Raw genomic sequence first — 23,696 nt, 5'->3', positions numbered from 1 at the left:
TGTATGACAACAGAGCTCCTCTGTATTTCCCCACAGAAAATTCTCATCTTCCAGGTTAAGAATTATGAGAACTCAGAAAAGGAGTAGAATCCCTTAGGGATTATATAAATCTTCATTATGTGCCTAGAGCACAGCTGCTAAGGCACTGTACACATGAGTAAGAACTAAAACATGCCAAAACACGCAACAATTTAAATATTAGAGGTAGACTGACGCTTTTTCGGTCTAAAAAACATCGCTAGCCCTCACCGCTCAAACTGAGGGTCCTTCACAAGCTGGACAATTAGAGCTTCAGAACAAAAAGATAAAACAAGGGAACTAGATGGAAGGACAAGATTTACTGCAGTATTCCTGTCTCCTTCTTGATAAAAATCCGAACATGCCTCCCTAACAGACATGGCTGGGATGGGGAAGGTTACAGCAGGTACAAGAGACAAAGTCAAGAAGACTGTTTTATTTTCAGTGATTGTAAGTTTATACACAGTTCTCCTTTTTCCTCTCCTTTAGAAGAGAGTTGTTCCTTCCCACAGCAAGGGTGGTGGGAAATGGCAGGGAAAGGAAACATATTCAAATAGCTGTCACTGTCCCCGTCTCCATGGGAAGGAGAACCTTGAAAGAGCTGAGACAGTCCCTTGTCCCCCAGGGAGGAAGAACCTTGCAACATTCCCTATCCAAATTAAAGTCTCTGGATCTGTAGCTAAGGGTCCCAATTACTGTGCAGTATTGTTAAGTTCAACTTCACATCACCAGGTATTATTGGAATGTTCAAAGTAAAAACTATATTACACATCACAGCATTGTAAGGAAACAACAAACAATGTGCTTTTAGTCAATGTTATCTACAGATTTTACAAAGGAAAAAAACTTTGCTTAAAAACTTAAGTTCAATTTATATTCTTATTTTACCACTGTTTTAAGTAAGTGGATAAATTAAAAATACCTATGGGTAAAAAAAAAAAAAGCATTAGTGAAGAAGAAATGCTCACCCAAGATTCAGCATCATGCTACTCATGGTACACATTAAGCTTTATTGTGTAAACTCCAGGAAAAAAAATTCACTTGCTTTGACAACTGCAGAGCAAAATAATTTTCTAAGGGCCGTAACTATTCTTCAGATAAAAATAAATTTTATCCTATTTAGTTACACCCTGTTACCAATTTAAATCCTGCTCTAGAACATTGAGTCTACCACGGTGCCTTGCATGTATGTGATGGACATGTGTAATTTATTAGGCTTTTTCACTATTTTTGGGGTGGTGTTAATTGCTCTATGTACTTATTTTTCCTTCTACTATTACAATGTCTGTGTGTGGCACTGCTTTGTGTACCATCACACACTACTCTCAGTTACAGAAGTGACCCTTTAAAATTCCTTCTACGTTTGAGACCTGCAGGAGAATTTTTCTGTCAGCTCCAGACAATCTGCTACAGGAATAAAAGGTGCTGTGGTCACCACTGCAGCTATATTTTAAATGGATCTGATGATTCCAAAATCTTGGCACACAAAAGGCATGTGCCTACTATGTGGCAGGAGTTCAGGACTTGAATAGCAGCTCTGAAGGGACTACGACACATTCAAACATTTGAGAAGAGATTCCATTATGACCAGTGTCATGGTACTTGGGTCCCACTCCAAACCCACAGTGTCATTTTATATACACTGAATCCAGGCAAAAAGACCACAGATCAGGCAAAGAGGGTCTGCACTTCTATTCCCAGGGTACTGCTTGGCAAACCTGCAGTCTTAAAATAGCAAAATAAAACCCGAGCATATCCCTGAGAGATGCCAAATACCCACCAACATAACCAGACAGGGCTGATAATGGTTTGGCATCTTGCAAGCTGAAAGTCAGTTAGCAAGACTGCTAAATGTCAGCTCTTTAGTATTTATGTTTCACTGTTTCAAGGGGGGAAAAAAAGAAAAATCAACAGCACATTTATCAAGGCATTCAGACTTAAAATCTCCATACTGTCCTTCACAAATGAGGTGAGGATCAAGTAATACCTATTTTTGAAGTAGTATCTATTTTCTTTTAAAAATAACACAAGAAAAATTCAAGTATAATGAAAGCACATCAAGAAACAACTGTACAATTTCTGAACTGCACTGTTTATTTTGCTGCTTGAAACCTAAGTGACAGTATGCCACTATAATTATGGGGTTTCTTCTAAACCTTTACTACACTGCAGGTACAGAAATATACGGACACATTTTTGGAGAACTGACATTTTGCAAAATGCAGCAAACATTTCAATTTATACATGAGAAAAGGAAGTGTTCAAAAGGGTATGCATTTCAAGTTATTGCAGGTTATTTTCTGTGAGAGAATTTCTGCAGGTAAAACATGTTTAAATTTAACCAACAGTAATGTGTCAGTGTATTTAAAATCATGACAAAAATCTTCTCTCTGGTCATCAATTGCCCCTTGACAAATTACTAGGATGTTGTATGTTTAGGGCAAGATGTCAATACAGCATAAATCCCGTGGCATTTTGGTTTTCTTCTGGAGATTAAAGCTGTTTTTTTCTTGGGATAAATGCAGCAGCAAAACACAAACCAGCTGATCAAAAAAGCACTTCTGCCATAACTCCAATAATTTCAGGGCACACCAACCGACAGTAGTTTTGCCATTCCCAGTTCTTTTAAGGTTTACATCACTGCACTGTTGCCTTAAGTAGTTTGTAGAAGCTTGTTTTCTGTTAGGCCAGCTTGCTGACTACAGCCCGGTTGAGAGAATTTAGTTGGTTGGTCCATTTATCTAACGCAGTATACCGGGCACCGCCTCTCTTCTGGTGATCCAGTTCTAGGAGCTGGTTGACTTGATCAATTCGGCCATGGATAGTGCTGGAAGCAAAGAAATACAAACTGTCAATTGCTAACGGAGGTGGAAATAGGAACTAACGATAAATCAAAGGTAAAAGAAGAGGTCTGATACAAGAGAGATAGAAAGTCCATTTCAGAATTCGGCGCCTTTATAATTATTGTCCTGGGCAGCCCTGCCTATTTAGCTGTAACCATGATTGGAAATCAAATGGACTTATTCACTGGGCAATGCACATTTTATCTGCTTAACTATGACCCACACAAAGTCTAAAGCAGTATGAGGTAAACAATTCTTGAAAGTCAAGGAATCATAAAAAATGGAGATTTATGTCAAAAGAAATTAAAAAAATATAAACTAACGTATGGATTTTATTTTTGCAGTAGATATAACAAGTTACCCTCCAGAAAAATAGGTTTTAGAAATCGTAGTCAAGTTTTTCCAGTTAAGGAGAGCAGACTTAGAATTGTACTTAGAATTGTAACTTTCATAATTTCATAATAATTCAAGACACTTTATTATGTAATTAAAAATTAAAATAAAACCATGCCACTCAATCTCTCTGTGTCATTTTCTTGGCTCCCATCTTTCCAACATACTCTACTGCTCATAAGCAAATCCAAAGTCAGCATCATTAGCTTTCACTTCTAGAATCAACTAGTATTGTCACAATGCACCAAAACAATGTTTTGTTGCTTCTTGTATAGTTTATTTTAAAATAATCAAAGATCAATAATCAAGAATAAAGTACATACTTATCCAATATGCACTGCACAAGCAAGCTTTCCACATCAGCTACATCTATGTTTAACTCCTAAAAGAAAAAGAAAACTCATTATGTTGCCACCATGTTTTGCAACATTAAAACCCTCCCATCTTTATTTTCATATACAGAATTGGGTTTCATTTCTGTTTCTTACTGTTCAAAAGTATCAATTCAATAACGATCTATCAAGAAAAAGACCTCCACCAAAGTACATGTGGCCAAGAATCAAGAGATCAGTAACTTCTCAGAAAAGGCTGAAGCAAAATTTTGGAAGCTCCAGAAATTAGTTCCTTTACTGACTTACTGAAAAAACAAACAGATAAAAAATATCCCAAACAACAACAAAATAAACCACAACCACAAAACCCCAGGAAATAAAATAAGACAGTAATTATCAGGAAAGAATGGATCTACACTCAAAACCATTTAGAGACATAATTGCATCTTCTGGCTCAAGCAAGTTCTACACATGCTAAGTCTAATTTAAAAAAAAAAAGGCACACAGAGTTCTAAATAGAATTTAAGGATAAAAAATAGGCACCTCTAATATTTCATGACACATTCTGTAATGCTGTGAATTTTTGCAAGCAAAATCACAGACCCACACGAGATGGAAATAGTCATCTCTTATCGCTGGGGTTTGATTTTGTTCTTTCCAGATTAGGCAATGATTTCAGTGATTCTGTGATAATGGCTGGTTTGTTCTACTACCACAGTTCTGTAACTCATACAACACGGACATTTTAAGATACCTTCTGAACAAAAGGAATTCAAATTTTAATTTTTTATGTTCATAAAATTTACATTCATAATCACATTTTTAATTATACAAATTCAACTTTTTATACTTCTCTTCAGAAATGCGATTTTCCACACCAAGTAGAATATGGTAATTGAGTATTTTAGAAGTATATCATAGTACATATTATAAAAAGCACTCAGATGACACTTGAAATTTACTTTCTTTTCACTGCAAAGCTGCCAGCAGTGCATCAGTGCTACTTTATGGTGTAGATTGTATTTTAGATGATCTATTTCTGGAAGCACTGTATTTATTTAAAAGCTTTTATTCACTATTAATCATTTACTGAAGCAAATGCAAGGCTCCACTGACACATACCTTAGAAATAAAAGGAATATGTATTCTTGTGTAAGGCTTAATTAATTTTATAAGCACTTGTGTTCTGATGTTTCGCAAAAGCTCTGTAGAGAAGAAAAAATAAACACTGTAAAAACAACAGTACTGAAATAAAGATGCAACACCACTCCATACAGAAAGATATCCTAAATACCAGCATCTTTTAAGGTAGTAATTCAGTGGGTGGGGAAGCACAGCAGAATCCAAGGGACCCAAACAACGTGCAACCCTGAAGGTGGACACAGAGTCAAAAACTGTTTAAACATGGAGCAACATATTCTCTGGTAAAAATTTAACTTATTCAAACTAACTGCATAAGTCCTACAGATTACTGCATGGTACGTCTGTCCCTCTAATTTATGTGTTGTACAAAAGTGAAGAGTGGTATTTTTAAGGATATGCAACTTAAAAAGTCTGTGTGCATTTAACTTCGTGGGGAATATTCACATTTAAAGTGAAAAGATCAGGGCCTAGTGGTATAATTATGATGAGGAACTGAAACAGTATAAAACAATCTGCATGAAGTGTCTGATTTTGCTTCAGTAAAGTAATGCAGTAACTGTTTTAGAATTTTTTTATGTTATTAAAGAAAGTTGGGATAAAATGAAAGCATAAATTACAATTATAAATTAATAGGAAAAAAAATCTAGATCCATTTTTACCTAACTAGTTACACAAGGACTCTTTATATAATAAAAAAACCCACTGAAGACCAGATTATGTGTCTCAATAAAACTGAGGAGATTAAAACAATGAGGCAAGGTATGTAAACATTACAGCCACGACCACGTCGTATCACTACCGAGTGAAAAAGATGAGACATCACTAGCACATAATCCTCTTCAATTCTTTGATTCAACTGTCCTTCTCTTGCTTTTCAGTTCTGTCACATCTTCTTCCTCAGGCATCCATCTCTCTAATCTTACAGTCTCCCTACAAGACTTCAAAGCTCACCAGTAGTCAACATGTAGCAGCAGTAGCAGGGTTATATTTAGTTTCCCCTGCTGTTTGCCATGTTCTCTTTTACAAACAAGAAGTATAGGAGAAGCAGGTCTCTAGATTTAACTCTTTTTTTCATATAACTGTCCAGCTAAATGATCTTGCAATGCCACAGCAACACCCACTCTTGGAATTATTAGTCACCTGAAGAACTGGGCACTACGTTCAAGTGAAGAGACTTCTCAGTTCTCAAATACATGAAAAAATGCAGGAGGAACTTTATTTTATCATGTTATTGGAACAGAAAGGCCTGTGTTGATGTGTTCTCCTGGTTTATTAAGTATAGGTAGTGTAAGTCCAAAAATTTTTTACAAGTCACCTTTACAGGCAAGGGCTGCTCTCATTTCACCCTTACAATGGGAAAAAAAAAACCCAAACCAAACCACTCAAAATACTCAGTGTCTTAACACCACCACAGATATTATCTTAGAACATCCCCTCTTGCTAGAACTTTCTCCTCCATTCCTGCAATTCTTCACAGACATGCCACATGCCTGGATGCATGCTGGCCTTGACCAACTCCTAAGGAACTTGTAAACAGTGAAGGAATTGTCAACAAGTAATTACAAAGAACTCTCAGTCTGCCAAGAAGAAAAGTAAACCACGGGAAGAAAAAAATAGAAAAAAGCCAGCAGCTTACCAAGTAGTGAAAACAAAAAGGATTAAAATAGCCTTCAAAAATACCTTCAATGTGCTCCCTTATGAAGGGATCGTCCATGATGTTGCTGTGATTTGTTTTCAGAATCTTCTCAAATTCAGTGATGTCATTATTCTGATAGGCACTTCAGAAAAAACAAGAGACTGAATTATTATTCTACAAGTTACAGACTTACATAAGAGTATGTTCTACATCTTCTATACTAACATGTATTAAGCGTTGGTGGCAAATAATTACATTCAGAACCTTTATAATCAAAAAACTGTCTCAAGATGAAATGCAACAGAAATGACCTTTCTCCTATTTCAATTTTAAGAGCATTTACTAAAGTTTAGTATGAACATTTAGTCATTCCACAAGTGCACTCTAGTTTCAAAACTTTTGTACTTTCTGTACTTACTTCTTTAAAAAAGCCTAGACCCTAAAAATAGCCAGTTTTGAAAAGTACCATGACATGAATTTTGGCTTCAATAACTCATAATTCGTGGCAGAAATAAGAGCTAAAAAGAGCGTAGAAGGCAGTTGCTGTCTCTACAATGTCCATCTTAAGCTGAATTCTAAAAATACAGGAAGATGGAAGAAATCCTGACTTCCAGGATTAACCATCAGTAATTCTCACATAAAATTATGTTTTAGATTTTTATTTATACCTTATTTGTGTATATATCCTTTAACTAGTCAGTCAGTCTTGTTATCTGAGAAAGGGTTACAAACAGGTGGGTTCAGTAGTGGCACCACAGCATCATTTAAAGATCAAGAGCTGTAACCACTGAAACAAGACCTTTTTCTTTAAATACATGCTTTCGACTTCTTTTTAATACTGACATCAAACATTTTAAAAACAACGTTTATTTTTCCTTCCTGGTTTGTACATTTTAAAATTGTTTTGAAACTGGTCAAAAAGATTCATCCTTTATTAAAATGGGCAAGAAAAAGACCTCTTACATTTAAGGTAGAACTTGAGCAGTTTATAAATGGAGTTATGTGAATAGCATGGACTGTATCACATGAAACGAGTAAATTTTACTTAACAGTTAAAAGGAATTTCAGTTCAGTATATTTTATTGTTTATTTCAGAAGTCTCTTTTTATCATATGTAAAACATAAGTTCCCACTGTATAGAAAGGATTAAAAACATAATTGTAATCTTTGAAATTAATTTTATCTTCTGCATATTTCTTATCTACACTGCTTTAATTGCATTATTAATTTTATAGAAGCAGTTATACTCAAATGTCAAGATAAAAGATATAAATCAGAAATATGAATAAAATCAGATTGGGTAAGGCCATCTGGAGTTCCTTCTGCCTCAAATTCACAAGAAACTATGACAGTGAAGCAGAAAAAACACATCTAAAGTGGAATGAATTACTGGGAATAGTCTCTTAATGAACTGCCAAATAATTTATTCAACCACTGTGTCAAAAATGGATGAACATCCTCACTTCCAGAAACAATTTGTATGCATACAATGGCACAGCACCACAGCGGTACCAGAGCAGGGTTTGTTCCAACAGATCAACTGTGCATTTCAGAACGTGAGCAGACACTACTTCTTACCTAATGAAAAGGTGGGAAAGCTTTTCCTATGTATTGTTTATTTTTTTTTAACTTGATAAAGCAAAGGCAGGATAGAATGGATGGAATAGGGCAGCTTCAAAGCACAGTACACAAAACCTGTCTCAGTTCACTTTATTTTACTTATGATCTTAATACACTGAAAGTCCTCATATCACAGTTGCCTGTAAGAGGTAATTTGGCCTTCTGCTGATTTTCATGTGTTTTTGAAGGATAGGGGAGATCACCTGAGAGTTCAGTTTTTCTATTCCTAAATTAGTAATCATGATATATCCATGCATCAAATTATTCTATTGCCTTTGGTATGACATGTCAGTCAACTTAGTCAGCCCTAAAGACCAGTTGTAGTACAAGGTGGGACAGTTTTTATTTAAGGATAGAAATTAGGTTTTTGCCACTGCATAAAAAATTCAGGAGAGCAGAAGAAACAGCATGTCTCTTGTATTCCTACCTGGTATAATATAGATACTTTGGTATCTCATACTAAGTAAGTTCCTTAAGAAAAACAGTACAAATATTTGCTCAATATTGATGAAATAACTGTCTTAGCTGTATAGAGAAAAGCCACCTCTAAAAATATTTCATTTTGGTTTGGACTCTATATCTTTTTATTTTTTTGTTCTCTCCTCCAGAAAAATTAAAATCTTACCTTACTAAATTCGTCATTGCTAGAATCTCTGGATCATTTTTGTATGGTTTAGCCTACACAGAACAGAAAGCACAATATGCAAGCTTAGATTTTAAATATTTTTTTTTTCCATTTTCATCTTTTGAGTAATTTCTCTATAAACTCAGAAAGGGGGAGGGGGAATGTGAAGGAAAAAGAAAAAAATACCTCCTGAGAGTCAAATGGATTTATTCCAGACTTCATGAGCATGTTCGCTAAGACCAAGTATTTTAAGCAAGTGGTTCTTCTGGGGCTCCCTGATTCATCATAGTTCTTGAATGCTTCAAAAAAATCAGTATGTGCCTTTTCAAACTCTCCTTCTCTTAAGTGCATTTTGCCTCCACATTCTGAAAAGAAAACACAGATGAAAAGGAACACTGTGTGCTTGTTGCTGACTACAGTAATTGTACCCAAGTTCCACGCTATTTCTAAATAGATTACTGAAATATTTTCAGAAGTCATTTCATTCTCTGAAATCACCAGGAAAAAAAAAGCATTAGGGCCTTCACATACAGCGCTGTCATTTGGATAAACTCATTCCAAAGAAGAACAAACAAAACCCAACCCACATCGTAAAACTGAAAGAACACTAATCCTCAGAGCCAATAATTAGTTCACCCTTACGTTAAAATACTCTAAAAACTGAAATGGAATTTATCTCCATTTCAGTGGCAACAGACTTCCTATATTTATGGAATTTTTCCCTATCTGTTGAGCAAAACTGCACAGAAAAACTGAGAAATACTCTCTATCTCCTGAAGTACCCACTGCTGCCTGATTGTCTGTGCAAGTGCCTACAGCAGTGGAAGGAGGAAGGCACAACAATATTCTGGAGAAGGGGTTTCTTTTCGAGACACACAGCGTGTTTCCACTACAATTCATCACTGCAGATAATAAATAATATTTTCGAGTACATCTTAAAGCCCTTCAGTTCCTGCTGAATTTCAGTGAGGTGAGACATCGAGCACAAATTTACCAAAGGGGATTACAGAAACAGCAGTCCCTTCTGCCAGCAGCCCTTCCTGTCAAGCCTTTGTTTTTATCCCCTGAAAATGCCTTTGCATTTATCTTTTGTTGCTTGCCATGGTGCCAAACAGCTCAAGTCTTCCTTTTTTCTTTCTACTGCTTCTTTCCTAACATTTATATGGCCAACTGTCCTGCCCTTCTGACCAGTGCATCTGGTACTCGGGCACCAGAACAGCAGAGCTACGTCCTGCACGATGAGACAGCAGCCCCTGAATCTACAGGATCCTCTGTCTTTACAGCTGGAACTGAAAAAAAACCCATTAGTTCTCAGATTTTCATAAAACTAATCCATGCAACAGAAGTTAAATGAAAAATTCAAGATGAACTTGCCTCTGATAACTCCCATGATCAGCGGATGAGGAATGGCTGACTTGATGTGCAATGACTGTTCATACAGTGCTTTAAGTTTTTTGTTATTTTTCTGTGCTGTATACATTTGAATTTCCAAAGCATAGATTTCCAATAGTTGAGTACCTTTTTTTAGATCATCTTCCCCATCATCAGTCTAGGACAGATTAAGTAATAAATACTGTGAAATTTTAAGAGAACAGCAATTTCAGTTTTATACTACTAAAAAACTGATTACCAAATACTCTCAGTAATTTCTTGTCAGAAATAGGAATATTCCTAAAAACTCTGCAATTTTGATACAACTCTTAACAGAAAACACAATACTCGACAAACTTATCACAGGCCAAGTTTTGAAGCCCTTTATTTAAAACGTCAGTATTTCTGTGTAATTAAATGTTTTCCTCCAAACTTTACCCGTTATTCTTTCCCACTTTGCTTAAATCACACTCTCAGTACATAAATGCAATGACTGACACAAATGCATATATACAGATAACACATACAATCTTCTGCTGCCTGTAACAGAACCATTTCCCAGACATTTGTAACCTATTTTCCATACTGAAAGAAGAAAACTGTCACAAACACACACAGCAGGCTGCACGGCTAATTTATTTTTTCTCCTTCCAGATGGGAAAGTAACAACTGTACTTTCAGTTTCGAATAAAGCTCACATGGAATCTTTGCTATATTTTAAAATTAATGTCTATGCATTATAGATAATTGATATGTGCTTCTCATCCTTGCATCTGACTGAAGAGTAACCTAATCAGCAGCTGTGAATAATTTTTTCAAAAATCATCTTTAAGCAAGGAATAAAACACTTATCTCTTTTTTTTTTCATGTTATCAAACAGATAACAAATTAAATCAGGCACAGAATTTCTTCCCTCTGTACTAAAGCTCAGCAACATGCCCCAAAGGCCAACAACAGATGTAAAAAACACAAAACCAAACCCCCAAAATCAATGTTGTTTACTAAGCCACAGTGATTAAAAATATAAAGGTACCTGGCACGACTGATGCAGCTGACGCAAAATCTTTTGTAACTTTCCATATTCTTCTCTTTCTAAATATAATTTGCCAAGCTGTAATGAAAAAAGAATTGAAGTACTGAGGTCTATTAAGATTTCACAAGTATAAGAGTTAGCTGAAGGTGTCAAACAAAAGCAAAAAACAGTAAGTTATATATTTTACCTTTGTGTTTGTCTTAAACCACAATCTATCATTCTTAGCATCTTTCAGAGCTTCAAGTGTTGTTTCATAGAATTCCTGAAGCAAATCCATCTGGCATAAAAAATCAGAATTCTATAATTGTAAACAGCAAATTTGTACCTGTTAATAAAGTCAATCTGAACAAACTAAAAGTGCATGCTTGAACTTCAAAATAAGAAAGGTACTTGTATCTTACTGAATGTCTGCATTTAAACTGTAAAGAGCTTCTAAAGTAACAAAACTAACTACACTTGTTTTTCTTATATGAAACATACAATTAAAAAGCATTCACATTCCAAGATTTCCACCCATCTGTGAAAAATGAAAGGCATCTTATAAGAGCCCATCTTACATAACCAAGGAATAGAATTCTGATGTTGTGTAACAAACACAGGCAACATTGCTCCTACTTAAAAAGAAGAAAACCAAAAATGATTTACATATCAAAAAGAAAATATACTTTACAAAGAGAGGAAAACGGTCAAAGGAAGAGATCCCTTCTCCTTTCTGTACTACCAATGCTGAGTGAAAGAAACCTCTTGAGTGTTTCAAACCTTTTCTCTGCACAAAACCCAAAAATACAACATCTAAAATGGAAATCATAGTGCTGAGTGTTACCTTTTACAAGGTAAAACAGAGAATGCATTAGTATTGTTTATAGCCATAGTTCTTTTGGGGATAGCAGATCTGTGACTATACATAAAATTAAGATTTCCAGATTGTTCCTCCAGGTCTGGCTCAATTGCATTTAGACCAGAGACTAATCTTTGCCAAGAAAGGAATAGTCTAAGACAATCCTTTAGACCTTAAGAGTAACCCACCACTGAGCTATTAAAGCTGCACTTCCTAGGAGTAGCAGGACAGGAAAGATTGTGATAATGACTGAAGAGTCATCACTAAAGACCAGTGATCCTCCCAGGTAGTCAGTCAGGGGAGCTTCCTACTCTCTGTAAAGCTTCTACACCAACACAAAAGAAAAGGAGCTGGGCTGTGACCATGTACCTCACTGGCACAGGTCACTCAGACAGCATTTCACACCAGCACTTCACTACAAAGGTTCCCCTCTCCTCCCCAAAAGTAAAAAAAAAAAAGTATTGTTTAATTAAAAATTACTTTGAGAGGACACTGGATACTGTGCAGCTAATATGCTAATTAAAAAAAAGTATTTATTTATGAGCATGGAAAACCCAGGTAAGTATTGCCAAAAAAGGACAAATCTATGAAAAGTTATCTGTTTTAACAGAATCCACAAAATGTGGGAAATATATTCTATCTAAGATCAAAAAAGCTCAAACCAAACACAAAAGTCCATAGTTAACATGCAAAACAGAAAACCATGAAGATGAAAGAAGTGATGATCCAACCTGCTTGGAAGTAGAGATATAATCAAGAATAGAATTGATGGATTTTTCCGAGTAATTCCTTGTAACTGCACTCCGTATGTAGGTCAGTAGCTGTTTATACCTATTCATCATTTCAGGGAAGTTAGTCTAAAAGAAAAACAAAATTACATTATAATTTTTGTTTTAATGATTAAAAACTGAGTTGTATCTTGCAAGTGCATACAGGAAAGCAAGCATAACAGAAGGACTATGCAGTAGTGAGCGGTTGCTATTTGAACTTTTACATCACCACGTTATTCACAAGCAGCAGAATCAGAAATAACTTCATCAGCACTGCATGGAATAGACATTTAAAATACTTATCTCAATGAAGAAAACACAGTTGGCCATACAACTGTTTGGAAGAGCTGCACATGCAGCATATAAATGTTTCACTGCTGTCTTGGTGCAGGGCACACACACACAAGAACATGAACATTTTCACTCAGGACAGCAAGGACCGAGCCTCAGACTTTCAGAGAGTATCAGCTGACTACAGCAGCTGTTTTGCATCCACTTTGCCTTTGACTTGCAACCACCCCATCATTTTCCTGCCAGGTCTGTAGTAGCCACTAAAGGCTGCAAAAGACAAGTTCTGGCAGATTTAGTTGTCATGGGGGTAAATCAGAATAATAACTTAAGGTCTCTGGATCAAATACGTATTTATGCCATTTACTCCCAAGTGATAGTTGGAATTCCTACCAATTTAAAGTTTATTTTAATCATCTGCTTCAGAGCTTTGAATCCCCATTCTCCTTTTTCACCTTCGAGCTCCAATACCTGAAATAGAAGAATTTTTTGCACAATATTTATAAAAGCTTTATTCAAACTTAAATCCATTTTATATCTTGTTTCAAATGCACATATCCCATACATGCCTTTCCCCCCACACTTTGTTCCTTACTAAGTAATGTTTAACTCTGCCCTGTTCTTCGATTTTACTCTTTCCTGGTATTATTGAAAATTGGTAAGAAGTTTGTATCTTACAAGTTTTCACAACTTAGCTGCTGTAGGGAGGGTGAATGTGATTGCTGTTGTTGTTAGCAGCAAACACTGAACTTTAGTGCCAAACACTAAACTTTACTACTGCTCCATAAATACATATGCACAAAAAAGCTTTAACACCCCCTGCAAAACTGACTCAACTCAATTTTGACTAAATTAGTTAAAGAAGTACAGTTCTGAATTACACACGGCAGAAAAGCTTCCAGGCTTTAATGTAACATAGTTAAGGGAATGTTTCGTAAGTAAAAATTTTGGAAAGTTTTTTTGAAGTCATGTATACAATTCTGTTATACACTATAAATAAGCCAAGAGATGCAAATACCTACTTTTCCTTTAAAAAGTTACATCTAACATACTGCTTTCTGGTAGCAGTGTGCAAACAAAAAATTTAAAACTGAGATGAAGAAAAGAAACTCTGTGTCACTTAGTATTTATACATTTAATGCTTTGGAATCAGATAGCAAACCAAATACAATATGTTACATAAACCACTTGGGAAAACACTTTCATTAAAAAAAAAACCAAATGGATCTGGCTTCTATTGTTGACACGTGAAAACACATTTAGAACTGTTCAATTAACTTAGTAAATCCTGAAGATGAAAAACTCAGATCTGTGATAAAATAAGACTATTTCATGTCCTATTTATGATCCCTAAGAATGATCCTGAAAGGCAGTCAGCCAGGGGTTTTAAGTTGTCCAGTGATAAACTTAGCACAGTAGTAAACCTAAAAATTATTCTGAAAATTCCAGAAAATAACTCAAATGGTAAGCAAGTATTTTACAATGTGAATTAATATAAAAAGAGGAGATAGAACATAAAGATGGAAAACCTTCTGAAAACTGCTTAATGCTGCTTTGGGATCATCTTCCTTCAAAGCTTTGGAATTGTAGTATTGATTTTCCAGATCCACATTTGGTTCAGAATTGCTGTCCTCAGAATATTCCTACATTTTAAAGGAAAAAAAAAAAGGAGAAAAAAAGAAAGGTTCAGAACATCGAATAATCTGCTGAAAATGGATAAAATATAGTAAGACATTGCTCCAACTGATATGGAATGGTTGGGAACTAACAGGAAATGTTCAGTTTTAGAGCATGTGACAGGTACAGACTCTTATGGTGATTTAATCTCTCCCATTACCAGACCAGACTCACCAACCACCAACATCTGCCTGCCAGCAGATTTCTTTCTGCATTAATGAACTCACAGCTCTACCAGCTTCACCTTTATGACAAGTACAGACTGTATTGTTGGAATTCTGCCAATGCCCGTGTTTAAGGACAGATGCCCACTGGTTCTCCAACAGGCACCCTGTTCTACCACCTCTGCCATCCCCACAACAGACTGGGGCTGAGCTGCTGCACAAGGAATGATTCAGCTATGGAGGGTATCAAATGCTTCCATGAATCTCACTCCAATCTGCCTTTTTATGCCATAACGATTCATACTCGTGTAAGGAAATTAAAAAAAAAAAAGAATAATGAGAACACCAGCTGCTTTTGTGCTGAGAAGCAGGAGATGATTGAGAAAATGCTAAGGATGCTGCCAAAGACAGTGGGGTGGGGCACAGGCACAATAATTTAATCAAATAATTACCCATCATGTACACTAGTGCCAAACAAATTGAAGTATTTACTTCTACCAATTATTACTTTATTTTTTAAAAAAGTACTCCGAGACTTTTTCTGATGAAAATTCCTCAACACATTTTATCTTCTTTTGCTGAAGGACAACGTTGTGTGTCTGAATTACAAAACACTAACAAAGCTAAAATAAGAATTTCATGTGAGGTGTACATCATTCAAAACCACTTCACACCTCTGAATTTTCAAGCCAACTCCTCTGAATAGGGTCCTTGGCTATTAGGAGATAAACTGTTTTACAGAATCAGTTTAAATCTGAAAGTTACTGTTGTCACAGTAACTTTCCATTGTAACAACATAAACAATGCATAGTAAGGTGCCCTTTTTTAGGTTGGATTTTATTCTTTTATTGTACTTCATCAGGCACATTTACTCTTTTGTTCATTCATATGTCCTACTATTAATGGACTCCTTCAAAAACATAAGAAGGAATGAAAAAAGATGAGACAAAAGAGAAGTTTTAAAATAGCTCTCTCCTCCCAGCACTGAAAGCAAATCTTTCAAAGTTTCAGTTTCCTAAAGTTCCAATGGAAAAATTAATCATGGGAGCTCACAGTTGACTCAGATTTTATTAAACACGGTACTTGAGACATTTGTCCTTCTACCTGTTAACGTTTCTATTTGTAACATGTAGGCAAGTTGCCCATGTATGTATTTATTTTCACTCCACAAAGTATTAGCATTAGTGAGAATGAATGGTCTCAATTCCACAAACCTGTTTTCTGAATTCCCACAGAGCTATAAAAACTTAATACTGAAAACAGCAAAGAAAACAGGAAGTGTCTCATTTCATTGGGCAGGCTTTCATTTTGGTCAGCTTGTTTTTGTGAAGTCTTTATTGATCCAGCTCTGGTGGAGCAGCAGCTACGAGTGCGTGAACATGATGTCAACAGCTGTATCAGGCACCTTATGGAAATACAGGCTGCCAAAAATTAAACAGCATAACATTCAAGATGTGTGTAATCAGCTGATGTCTTGTTTATGTTTAACTTGAACAATGGGGAATATTTCTGGCAGAAGTGTCTATTTGTAAAGATAAAAGGAAAGCAAACTAAATTAATTCCTTTTAGGAGGCAATATGCTTTTTTAGCCTAAAGCCAGGAACATCTGAATTTTCTTCTTAGCTCTGGCAGGGATTCTGGATGTGGATTCATGCAAGAAACCTTTTTTCAGATAATTTTTCTCAATGATACTTAAATATCCCATAAAGCTATTTTCATAATATTAATACATAATAAAGAAGAAGTGTTAAGTCTAGAGATAATTTTTTTCCCCAGTGGAAATGCTTTGAAATGCATCGAAGTCTCACAGCTGTATTTTTTCTTCACTTGATGCCTATTTGCCTCACATCAGATTCAGGATGTTGATAAGGACTCAAAGCTTTAAGGGAGAAAATGTAAGGTGGTTACTTTAAAAGACATATTTAGACTTAATAGCTGTGAAGAAAACTTTCAAACCTTGAACTAAGTATAAGATGATGCCATTAATCTGTACATGATATTAAAAAAAAATCAGCCATGTAGACACTGTATCTTAATTCAAGCACTGATGCTAATTATATCAGTGGTGATAAATTCAGAAGGACCAGCACTCTGCCTTCTTTTGAGGCAGAGATGGCTTAGTGCAGTAGGATACGAAGGTAAAAACATTCAACTTTTGCCAAAAGCAAAAGGAAAGAAGGAGGGAAGCATTAAGCTGTATCCTCAAAGGGGAAACTAAGAAAAAGATGCATTTCCTTCTCAGTTCTGGAAACAGAAAAGTTCTTTTAACAATAAATTCAGATAGCAAAAGCCTAACCTTTCCTCACCCTCATTTTTAATGCCCCTGCTTCCTGCTTGAACAACTTTCCCAGCTCAACCCTTTTAGTTTAGAAGTTTGTTGCAAATGAAGTAGAAACATACAGTTTACAAAAATGATTTCTAAATAACTCTTAAGAATTTCTACTATAGGATCTAGACCTAACAATCTGCATAATGACAAACACTTAATTACAACTTCAAGATCAAGTATCACCTGTGTGATATTTTATCTCCAGCTGATGTAAAAAAAGTCACAGGCCTAAGAATTTTTAAAATTAAGATCCTGGTGATATTTTTCGAATGGACATCAACATTATAAGTTCAAATGAAAAAAAAAATTGCCTGAGTATGCAGAACTGATCTTTGAAAACCCCTGGGTTCTTCCCTGCTCAGAGATCAAACCAAGCAAGTAGGTTTTTTTAATTAGTACTCGAAAAATTAGAAAGCCCTGACAGAGTCTGGAAAAAATGGAGTTAAAGAGCTTAAGACATTATTTAAGCATTGTTCCGTGTTCTAAATGCATTCAGTTATAAACAACAGAATCCCATCCCATCACTTCTTGGGGGAAGAGAAATTACCACACTAGCTCAACTGTAATGGAGATAAAAACCCCTGACATAGCTTACTCTGCCTGGAACATAGTTCTTTCAGATAGTTTTATTAAAAGTTAAATTAGTACCAAGGAACCAATTTAATTAACAAGTCTTTATCACATTACGTATTTTCATAAAATTCATTTTATCCAGTAAACAGCTATAAAACATTAAGCCTCAGATTCTAAAATGAGCACACACAGAAGTCAGTTCACCCCAGTCAGCTTTAATCATCCTTTTTAGTGCATGGATCCATTTGCAGTTTCTCCAGCAGCAAAGGCAGGTTAAGAGCACCCAGTGCTCCCAGATCCTCCCTGTCCATTTGTGGTCCCAGCATCCCTTTGCCCTTCCCTGCAGCAATTCAGGGTTTTATGCTGTAGAGTCCTTGCTTGATGGCTGATCCTGCTGGGCTGAGAGAGCAGCCCCCCAGTGCTCACTGTTTGTCATTCACCAGCTCTACAGAACTAAACTTTGCAAGCCTTTCTCAAAAAAAAAGGTGGAAAGTAGCTACACAAAGATAACTTTCCAGAAGAAAGACACAATATAAAGAGATCTATTTCTGTAAAAATGAATCCTTCAAGGACATTGTTGAAAATACTTATTACTGTCAATTTTCAATTGCTGGTAATTTTACCAAATTTCAACCATTTGGCTGACTCAAACAATTTTTTTTTTTTATGAAGTACAATTGTTTCTGAGAATAAGTCGGGTACAAATTTAGTTTTACTTCAGCTAACTTTGTTTCCTAACCATGGCATTCAGGAAGTCTGCTAAGCACAACGTTCGTTGCATTTGCTCTTCCTGGACCACTGGCCTGCAGGCATCAGGACAAAAAGCCTTAAGTACCAGTTTCTATGAGCATTTGCTGCTGGTATCCAGGCACATGAATATAAAGAAAGCAGTAAGACTGGAATGCAAAAGAGCAAGGAGGAAAAGAACAGAGGCAAACGCTGGGAGCAAAAACAAGAATGTGATCTGTGTGAGAAGTCTGCAAGCACTCAGGCAGGCATTCGGAGGCCTGGTTTCTTTTCCACATTCCAGGTCTCTGCTCTTCTGCTCCTACTCACTAACTCTGCAAGTCATCCCGTGCCTGCTGGCTCACACCAGGGCTGACACCAGGAATAGAAGGCTGTGAAACCAGCGTTTGCAGTGGCGTCAGGAGTCCCATGAAAGACTCTGCTCTGCCTTTGTTTTAATTTTTTTTCCAGTTGGGAGATGCACAGAAATGAGACAGGAGACTGCAGGAGAAACCTGGTATTATGACATGTAAAGAGTACAGTAAAAAGGTGCCTTTACTTTCTACCTCTGTCACACAGCTCTCCTACAGTCACCTGCATCCTTTTCAGAAAGTCCAGTTTTGAGCATAACTTAGATCTAACTTGCTTCTGTTAAGCACCCAACTGCATATCAGATCCTGGAGAGCTCTGTTCTGAACACGGTGCTGAATAACTGCCAAAAAAAGCCAACAAAACCCAGAACTTACTGACACTTGTCACTGGTCAGACAGAAAGAATTTACTGACTAATTATTCTCAGGCTTTTTACCTCAATACTTCCTTCTGAGACATTTCAATGAGCAAAACAAGCCCCATATATATCAATTCTGTGTTTAAAGATAAGTCTGAAGAGAATGCATAAAATAAAATCTCAGGACATATGCTGAAACTCTATCAAATATGAAACGGTAATTAATTCAGAGAACAGTACATCCTATATCCTCTGTGAAGCTCACTTTTATTTTTTTAAATCACATACTAATGTAATTAAACATAACAAGGAAACAGAAGAGGGTAAACTGGATCTGCTTGATTTGGTATTTCTTTAGTTGTAAAAGCCTGTTTGTGCAGAATTATCACTTTCTTGTCTGCAACATATCTATATATTTATTAAAATAATGGCAATAGTGAAACATGAACAGCTGGGAAGAGGTGACAATATCTGCATAAAATTTCAATGCATCAATATAAGATAGGATAATGTCTCTACCTACTGACAAGATTGGTTATCAAGTTTGGTAACATAAAAAAATTCCTTTTGAAATGGAGTATATTTTTCTCTGTTGGAAATAAAGAATGAACCAATTCATTTAGCATGAAATAAATAATAAGAGTACCTATTTCCCAATATCATCACAGTCTGAAACAGGAAATCCTCAGTAATCTAAGGGGATGCTCCCCATACTTGAGCCATGCCAATCCTCATGAACCTGTAGCCCTCTCAGCAGGGTGTAAACTGATGGCTGTTCCTCAGAATTTTATCCAGCTTTTCCACTCAAGTCACTGAAGTCATACAACTCCATAACATAAAAAAGATCAGTTGCTCAGAAAACAGATTTGTCCAACCTTCCTTTAATTTTAAAGTTGAATTTCAGAACACGATACTTAAGAACACCACAGACAAATTCCTTGTTTATTTAAAACAAAACAATCCAGTAGACGTACTACAACAACTGTCAATGTGTTTGTCATTGTGCCTGGAAGAATCAATTGCTGGATGAAGGCTGAGTTTAGCCTCAAAGTCAATTCTAAACATAGTCTTTTGTCCCAGACTGAAAACAAAAATGGAATTTACAATGGTCCTTCCCTCCCTGTCCTTCTCCACCCTCAGGCTGGATCTAGTAAAAAGAACTTGGACTGAAGTCATGTAAGGCACCTAAAAGCTAGAAATTCGAATTTAGAAATTAAACTAGAAATGAAAATTGAGTGGTTTCCTAATGACCAGTAAACATTATTCTGTTCATTGAAGCATGAAGTGGAATAATCCATGTTATAATCAAGGCTGTCACTGCACATTAGCAGCAAGCTGTGAATCTAGGTCCATCCACACAAACATAAATGGAATTTCTTCCTGATATCAAGACTCCCAGTAAACAAAGTTAACTTCGCTAGGAGTGGCTGAGGTCATTTACATACAAAACCTTGACTTTTTACCCAATGAAAAACTAAACAGAAACAGTCAAGTACAACCTGTAAAGTGCGTAGTCTTCAATTGTTTAACAGTGTAGTAATTACTCTAATTATACAAAATTCCATGATGAAGTTGGGAAAGAGCTAGGCCTTCAGAATATCTGTTCACATTTCAACTCAAGTGTGAAACATTTGCATACTTAAGGAAATTTGACTGACTGGTTCTCCATAATCAGCAGGTCAAGTGCACATTTAAAGAGCCATAATCACTTCTAATAAAAGCTGACAAAATGAATTTTTGGGGGAGTCTTCAGTACAACCGTTATGCTAGTAGCTACCCTGGGAAACCTGAACCTAGTTTCACCATACTGTATTTTGACAAAATTGCTATTTCTTCTTTCCTTAACTGTTTCTCTAATTACTGCCTCTCCTCCTATTCCTCAAAAAAAGTATTCACCTGCACTCATATGTGCTCCTTTATTTTCAGCTCTGCACTGGTCTTAGTATTTTGTCTTGTACTCATTTTTTTGTTGCAAAGCCTTCTGCAGCAGCCCTTTCACTGAACTTGAGAATCATGCATCCCCTTATACAGTCTTCTCTTATTTTAACTAGATTTATATTAACATGAAAAGATGAAACCAGGCCCTATCTTAAGGGGCCTTAACTTTTTTTTTGAAACAATTATGTGGAACACTACAATTACAGTCTTAAGCACATTTGAAAACAACAGCCAATCGCAGTCTGTTAGTCCTGGAATGCTGAAACCAGTCTAAGATGGAATATTTTGATTATTCAATTCCCCCCCCATCAGTTATGAATTGAAATTAAATTTTAAAATCTGTAGCTTTAGTTAATGCTTTACATGGGAGTTACATACTGAAAGGAAAAAACTAACACGTTCCTAATTATTACAAGCAGTATTTTTAAATTTTGGAAAGGTCTGGCTAGGGGTAATTAATGATGATGAAAATATTCCAGTGAAAGTAACTACAGTCAGAGGCTGAAACCTGCCACAAGCAAGACGTTTCAGGAAGGTTTTTCCAATGAGAAAGTACATACTTCAGAAGAAAGAAACACAGGAAAAAGCCTTAAACCATTCTTGGTGAAAACTGACAAAATGCAGCAGGAGTTTGAGCTGCAGTCTTACTCAAATTTGTACCTTTAAAGACTGAAAAATGCAATTCCAATGGTTTCTCGACATGTTCAGTTCTCGTGTTATGCATGGATATTCAACATGAATTCTCCTCTGATTGTATCACGTGGAAAAAAACCATAGTATTTTAAATCAGGACACCAATTTCAGTGTTAATGAAAATGAATGAAAATTCGGTTTTAAACAGTCTCTGTGTATTTTCTTCAGTAACCTTGTTTTTGAAAGTCTGTGAATTCATTCATGGACTTAAGGGGAACACTAACAGTTCTTGGAACGCAAGCAGCTCATAGGGTTACTGGTCATAAGCACTCCTACATGAACGAAAAAAAACCCTCAAAACCAAACCCAGGTGCTTTTATTCTGTATCTAATGTCATCCAGCCATTCTGAGCGGCTCATAATAAACACTGCCCAGAAACTATTTCAAATAAAATCAGGTAAGTATTTTAAGTGAATTCATAAGTTGTAAGGATTACCAAATAATTGTTAGAAAGCAAATCTTCCAGAAACAAGTGTCCGGAGTTTGCAGCACTGAAACCTCAACCATACACAGGAGTTTTTTTAAATGCCTCTAGTTTAAAAACCAATGGGAAGTTCGTAAAAGCAGAAAAAAACAAAAAGCAAGGGCAATATAAATAAAACCAATGAGAAAAGCAGCAGGTTTTTTAACTGTAAAAGCTTAGGACAAAACCTGATGTCAACATTTAGTAAAATGTTAACAGGAAAACCCCCCAAACCTTGCAATTAAAAACAAAACGGGGGTGGCAAAACGCTCGCTAAGGCTATAAAAACAAAAAGTTAAAAACAAGCGCATCCTTCAGCGTTTTGCGTCAGAAACCGGCCGTGTGGCCCCTTCTCCTCACCCCCTTTTCTCTTCCCCCCACTTTTCCCTCAGTTTGTCGCCCGCACAAGCACATGAACCGCATCCACCCCCAAGGGCCTCTCGGAGCCGCGGGCGGGGAGGAGGGCGGGCAACTTTATCACTTTACTTCGTGCCCGACACTCGGGCCGGGGGCAGGACGAGGGAGGGAGAGAGGGGGGCAGCGCATCGGAGCCTGCCCTCACCCCGAGCCCTGCGGGGACACGGGGCCAGCCCGCGGGCCAGCCCGGGCCTATCCACCTGCCCGGCCCGGAGCCTGCTCCTCCAGGGAGAGGCGGCCGGGGGCTGCTCCCACGGCAGCACCCGCCCCTCGCACCCACCGCCCGCTGCCCGCGCCCTCCTCCCCGGCAGGGAAACTCCTCCTGCCTGTCCGCGCTCCCTGCCGGGGCAGCCCCGGCGGGGCGGCAGCTGCGGCGGGCGCGCCGCGCCAGCCCCGGCCCGGAGCGGCTCCGCGCCGGCCGCGCCCCCGGCCCCACCGCCGAGCCCCCGCGCCGCCCCGCGCCCTTACCAGGTCGTAGTCCTCCTCATCATCGCACATGAAATCATCCTCCATGTCAGACATCTTGGCCGGAGGACGGGCGGGGGGCGGTGGCGGGGACGGCCCCTTCTCCCAGAAGCCCGCGCGGCGCTGCCCAATGTGGCTCCGCTCCGCCCGGAACGCGGTGCCGCCCGCGCCTCTCCCGCCCCCGGCCCGGGCCGCTCCGAGCCCAATCCGCGCCGCCCCGCCGCCGGCCGCCCTGCCCCTGGTAGCGACCGGGCCGTGGCAACGCGGCCGGGCGGGGCCTGGGCTCTGCACGCCGGAGCTCCCCGGGTAGCTCTGCCGCTCCTGGCGCCGGGAGCGCGCCGTGCTGGCGCCAGGGCCGCCCGCCGGGTGTCCGCCTCCCGCGGGGGCTGTGGGTCCCTGGAAGGGTCGAGGGAGGTGATTCTGCCCCTCTGCTCATCCCTGATGAGGTCACATTTGCAGTGCTGTGTGCAGCTGTGGGCTCCGGTATAAGAGAGACGTGGAGCTCCTGGAGTGGGTCCAGTGGAGAGCTACTGAGCTGGTCAAGGGTTTGAAGAATCTCTTAGGAGGAAAGGCTAAGGGAGCTAGGCCTCTCCAGCTTCGAGAAGAGGCGAC

The 23,696-nt window shown here is 37.8% G+C and overlaps 1 protein-coding gene across 2 annotated transcripts; it reads right to left on the bottom strand.

The window, feature by feature from the left end:
- Window positions 1-1,279: 1,279 nt before the first annotated feature.
- On the bottom strand, window positions 1,280-23,342 carry COPS2 (COP9 signalosome subunit 2). Of its 2 annotated transcripts, none has more exons than XM_017805052.1 (13): window positions 23,088-23,220; window positions 14,440-14,553; window positions 13,304-13,381; window positions 12,584-12,709; window positions 11,202-11,312; window positions 11,015-11,092; window positions 9,985-10,159; window positions 8,797-8,975; window positions 8,611-8,663; window positions 6,410-6,507; window positions 4,709-4,791; window positions 3,578-3,636; window positions 1,280-2,845 (listed from the first exon to the last, which is right to left on the bottom strand). In XM_017805052.1, exons 1-13 carry the CDS (start codon window positions 23,139-23,141, stop codon window positions 2,701-2,703), a joined length of 1,353 nt encoding a protein of 450 aa, XP_017660541.1. In that variant the 5' UTR covers window positions 23,142-23,220; the 3' UTR covers window positions 1,280-2,700. The 2 variants fall into 2 exon arrangements, with proteins under 2 accessions (XP_017660541.1, XP_017660542.1); XM_017805053.1 differs by having other exon boundaries at window positions 2,088-2,845; window positions 11,202-11,291; window positions 23,088-23,342.
- Window positions 23,343-23,696: the final 354 nt, after the last annotated feature.

This window comes from Lepidothrix coronata, unplaced genomic scaffold, assembly GCF_001604755.1.
Source record: "Lepidothrix coronata isolate B3197 unplaced genomic scaffold, Lepidothrix_coronata-1.0 Scaffold11, whole genome shotgun sequence".
NCBI lineage: Eukaryota > Metazoa > Chordata > Aves > Passeriformes > Pipridae > Lepidothrix > Lepidothrix coronata.
The sequence above is the reverse complement of the archived record's forward strand: the minus strand, read 5'-3'. Positions and strand labels throughout refer to the sequence as shown.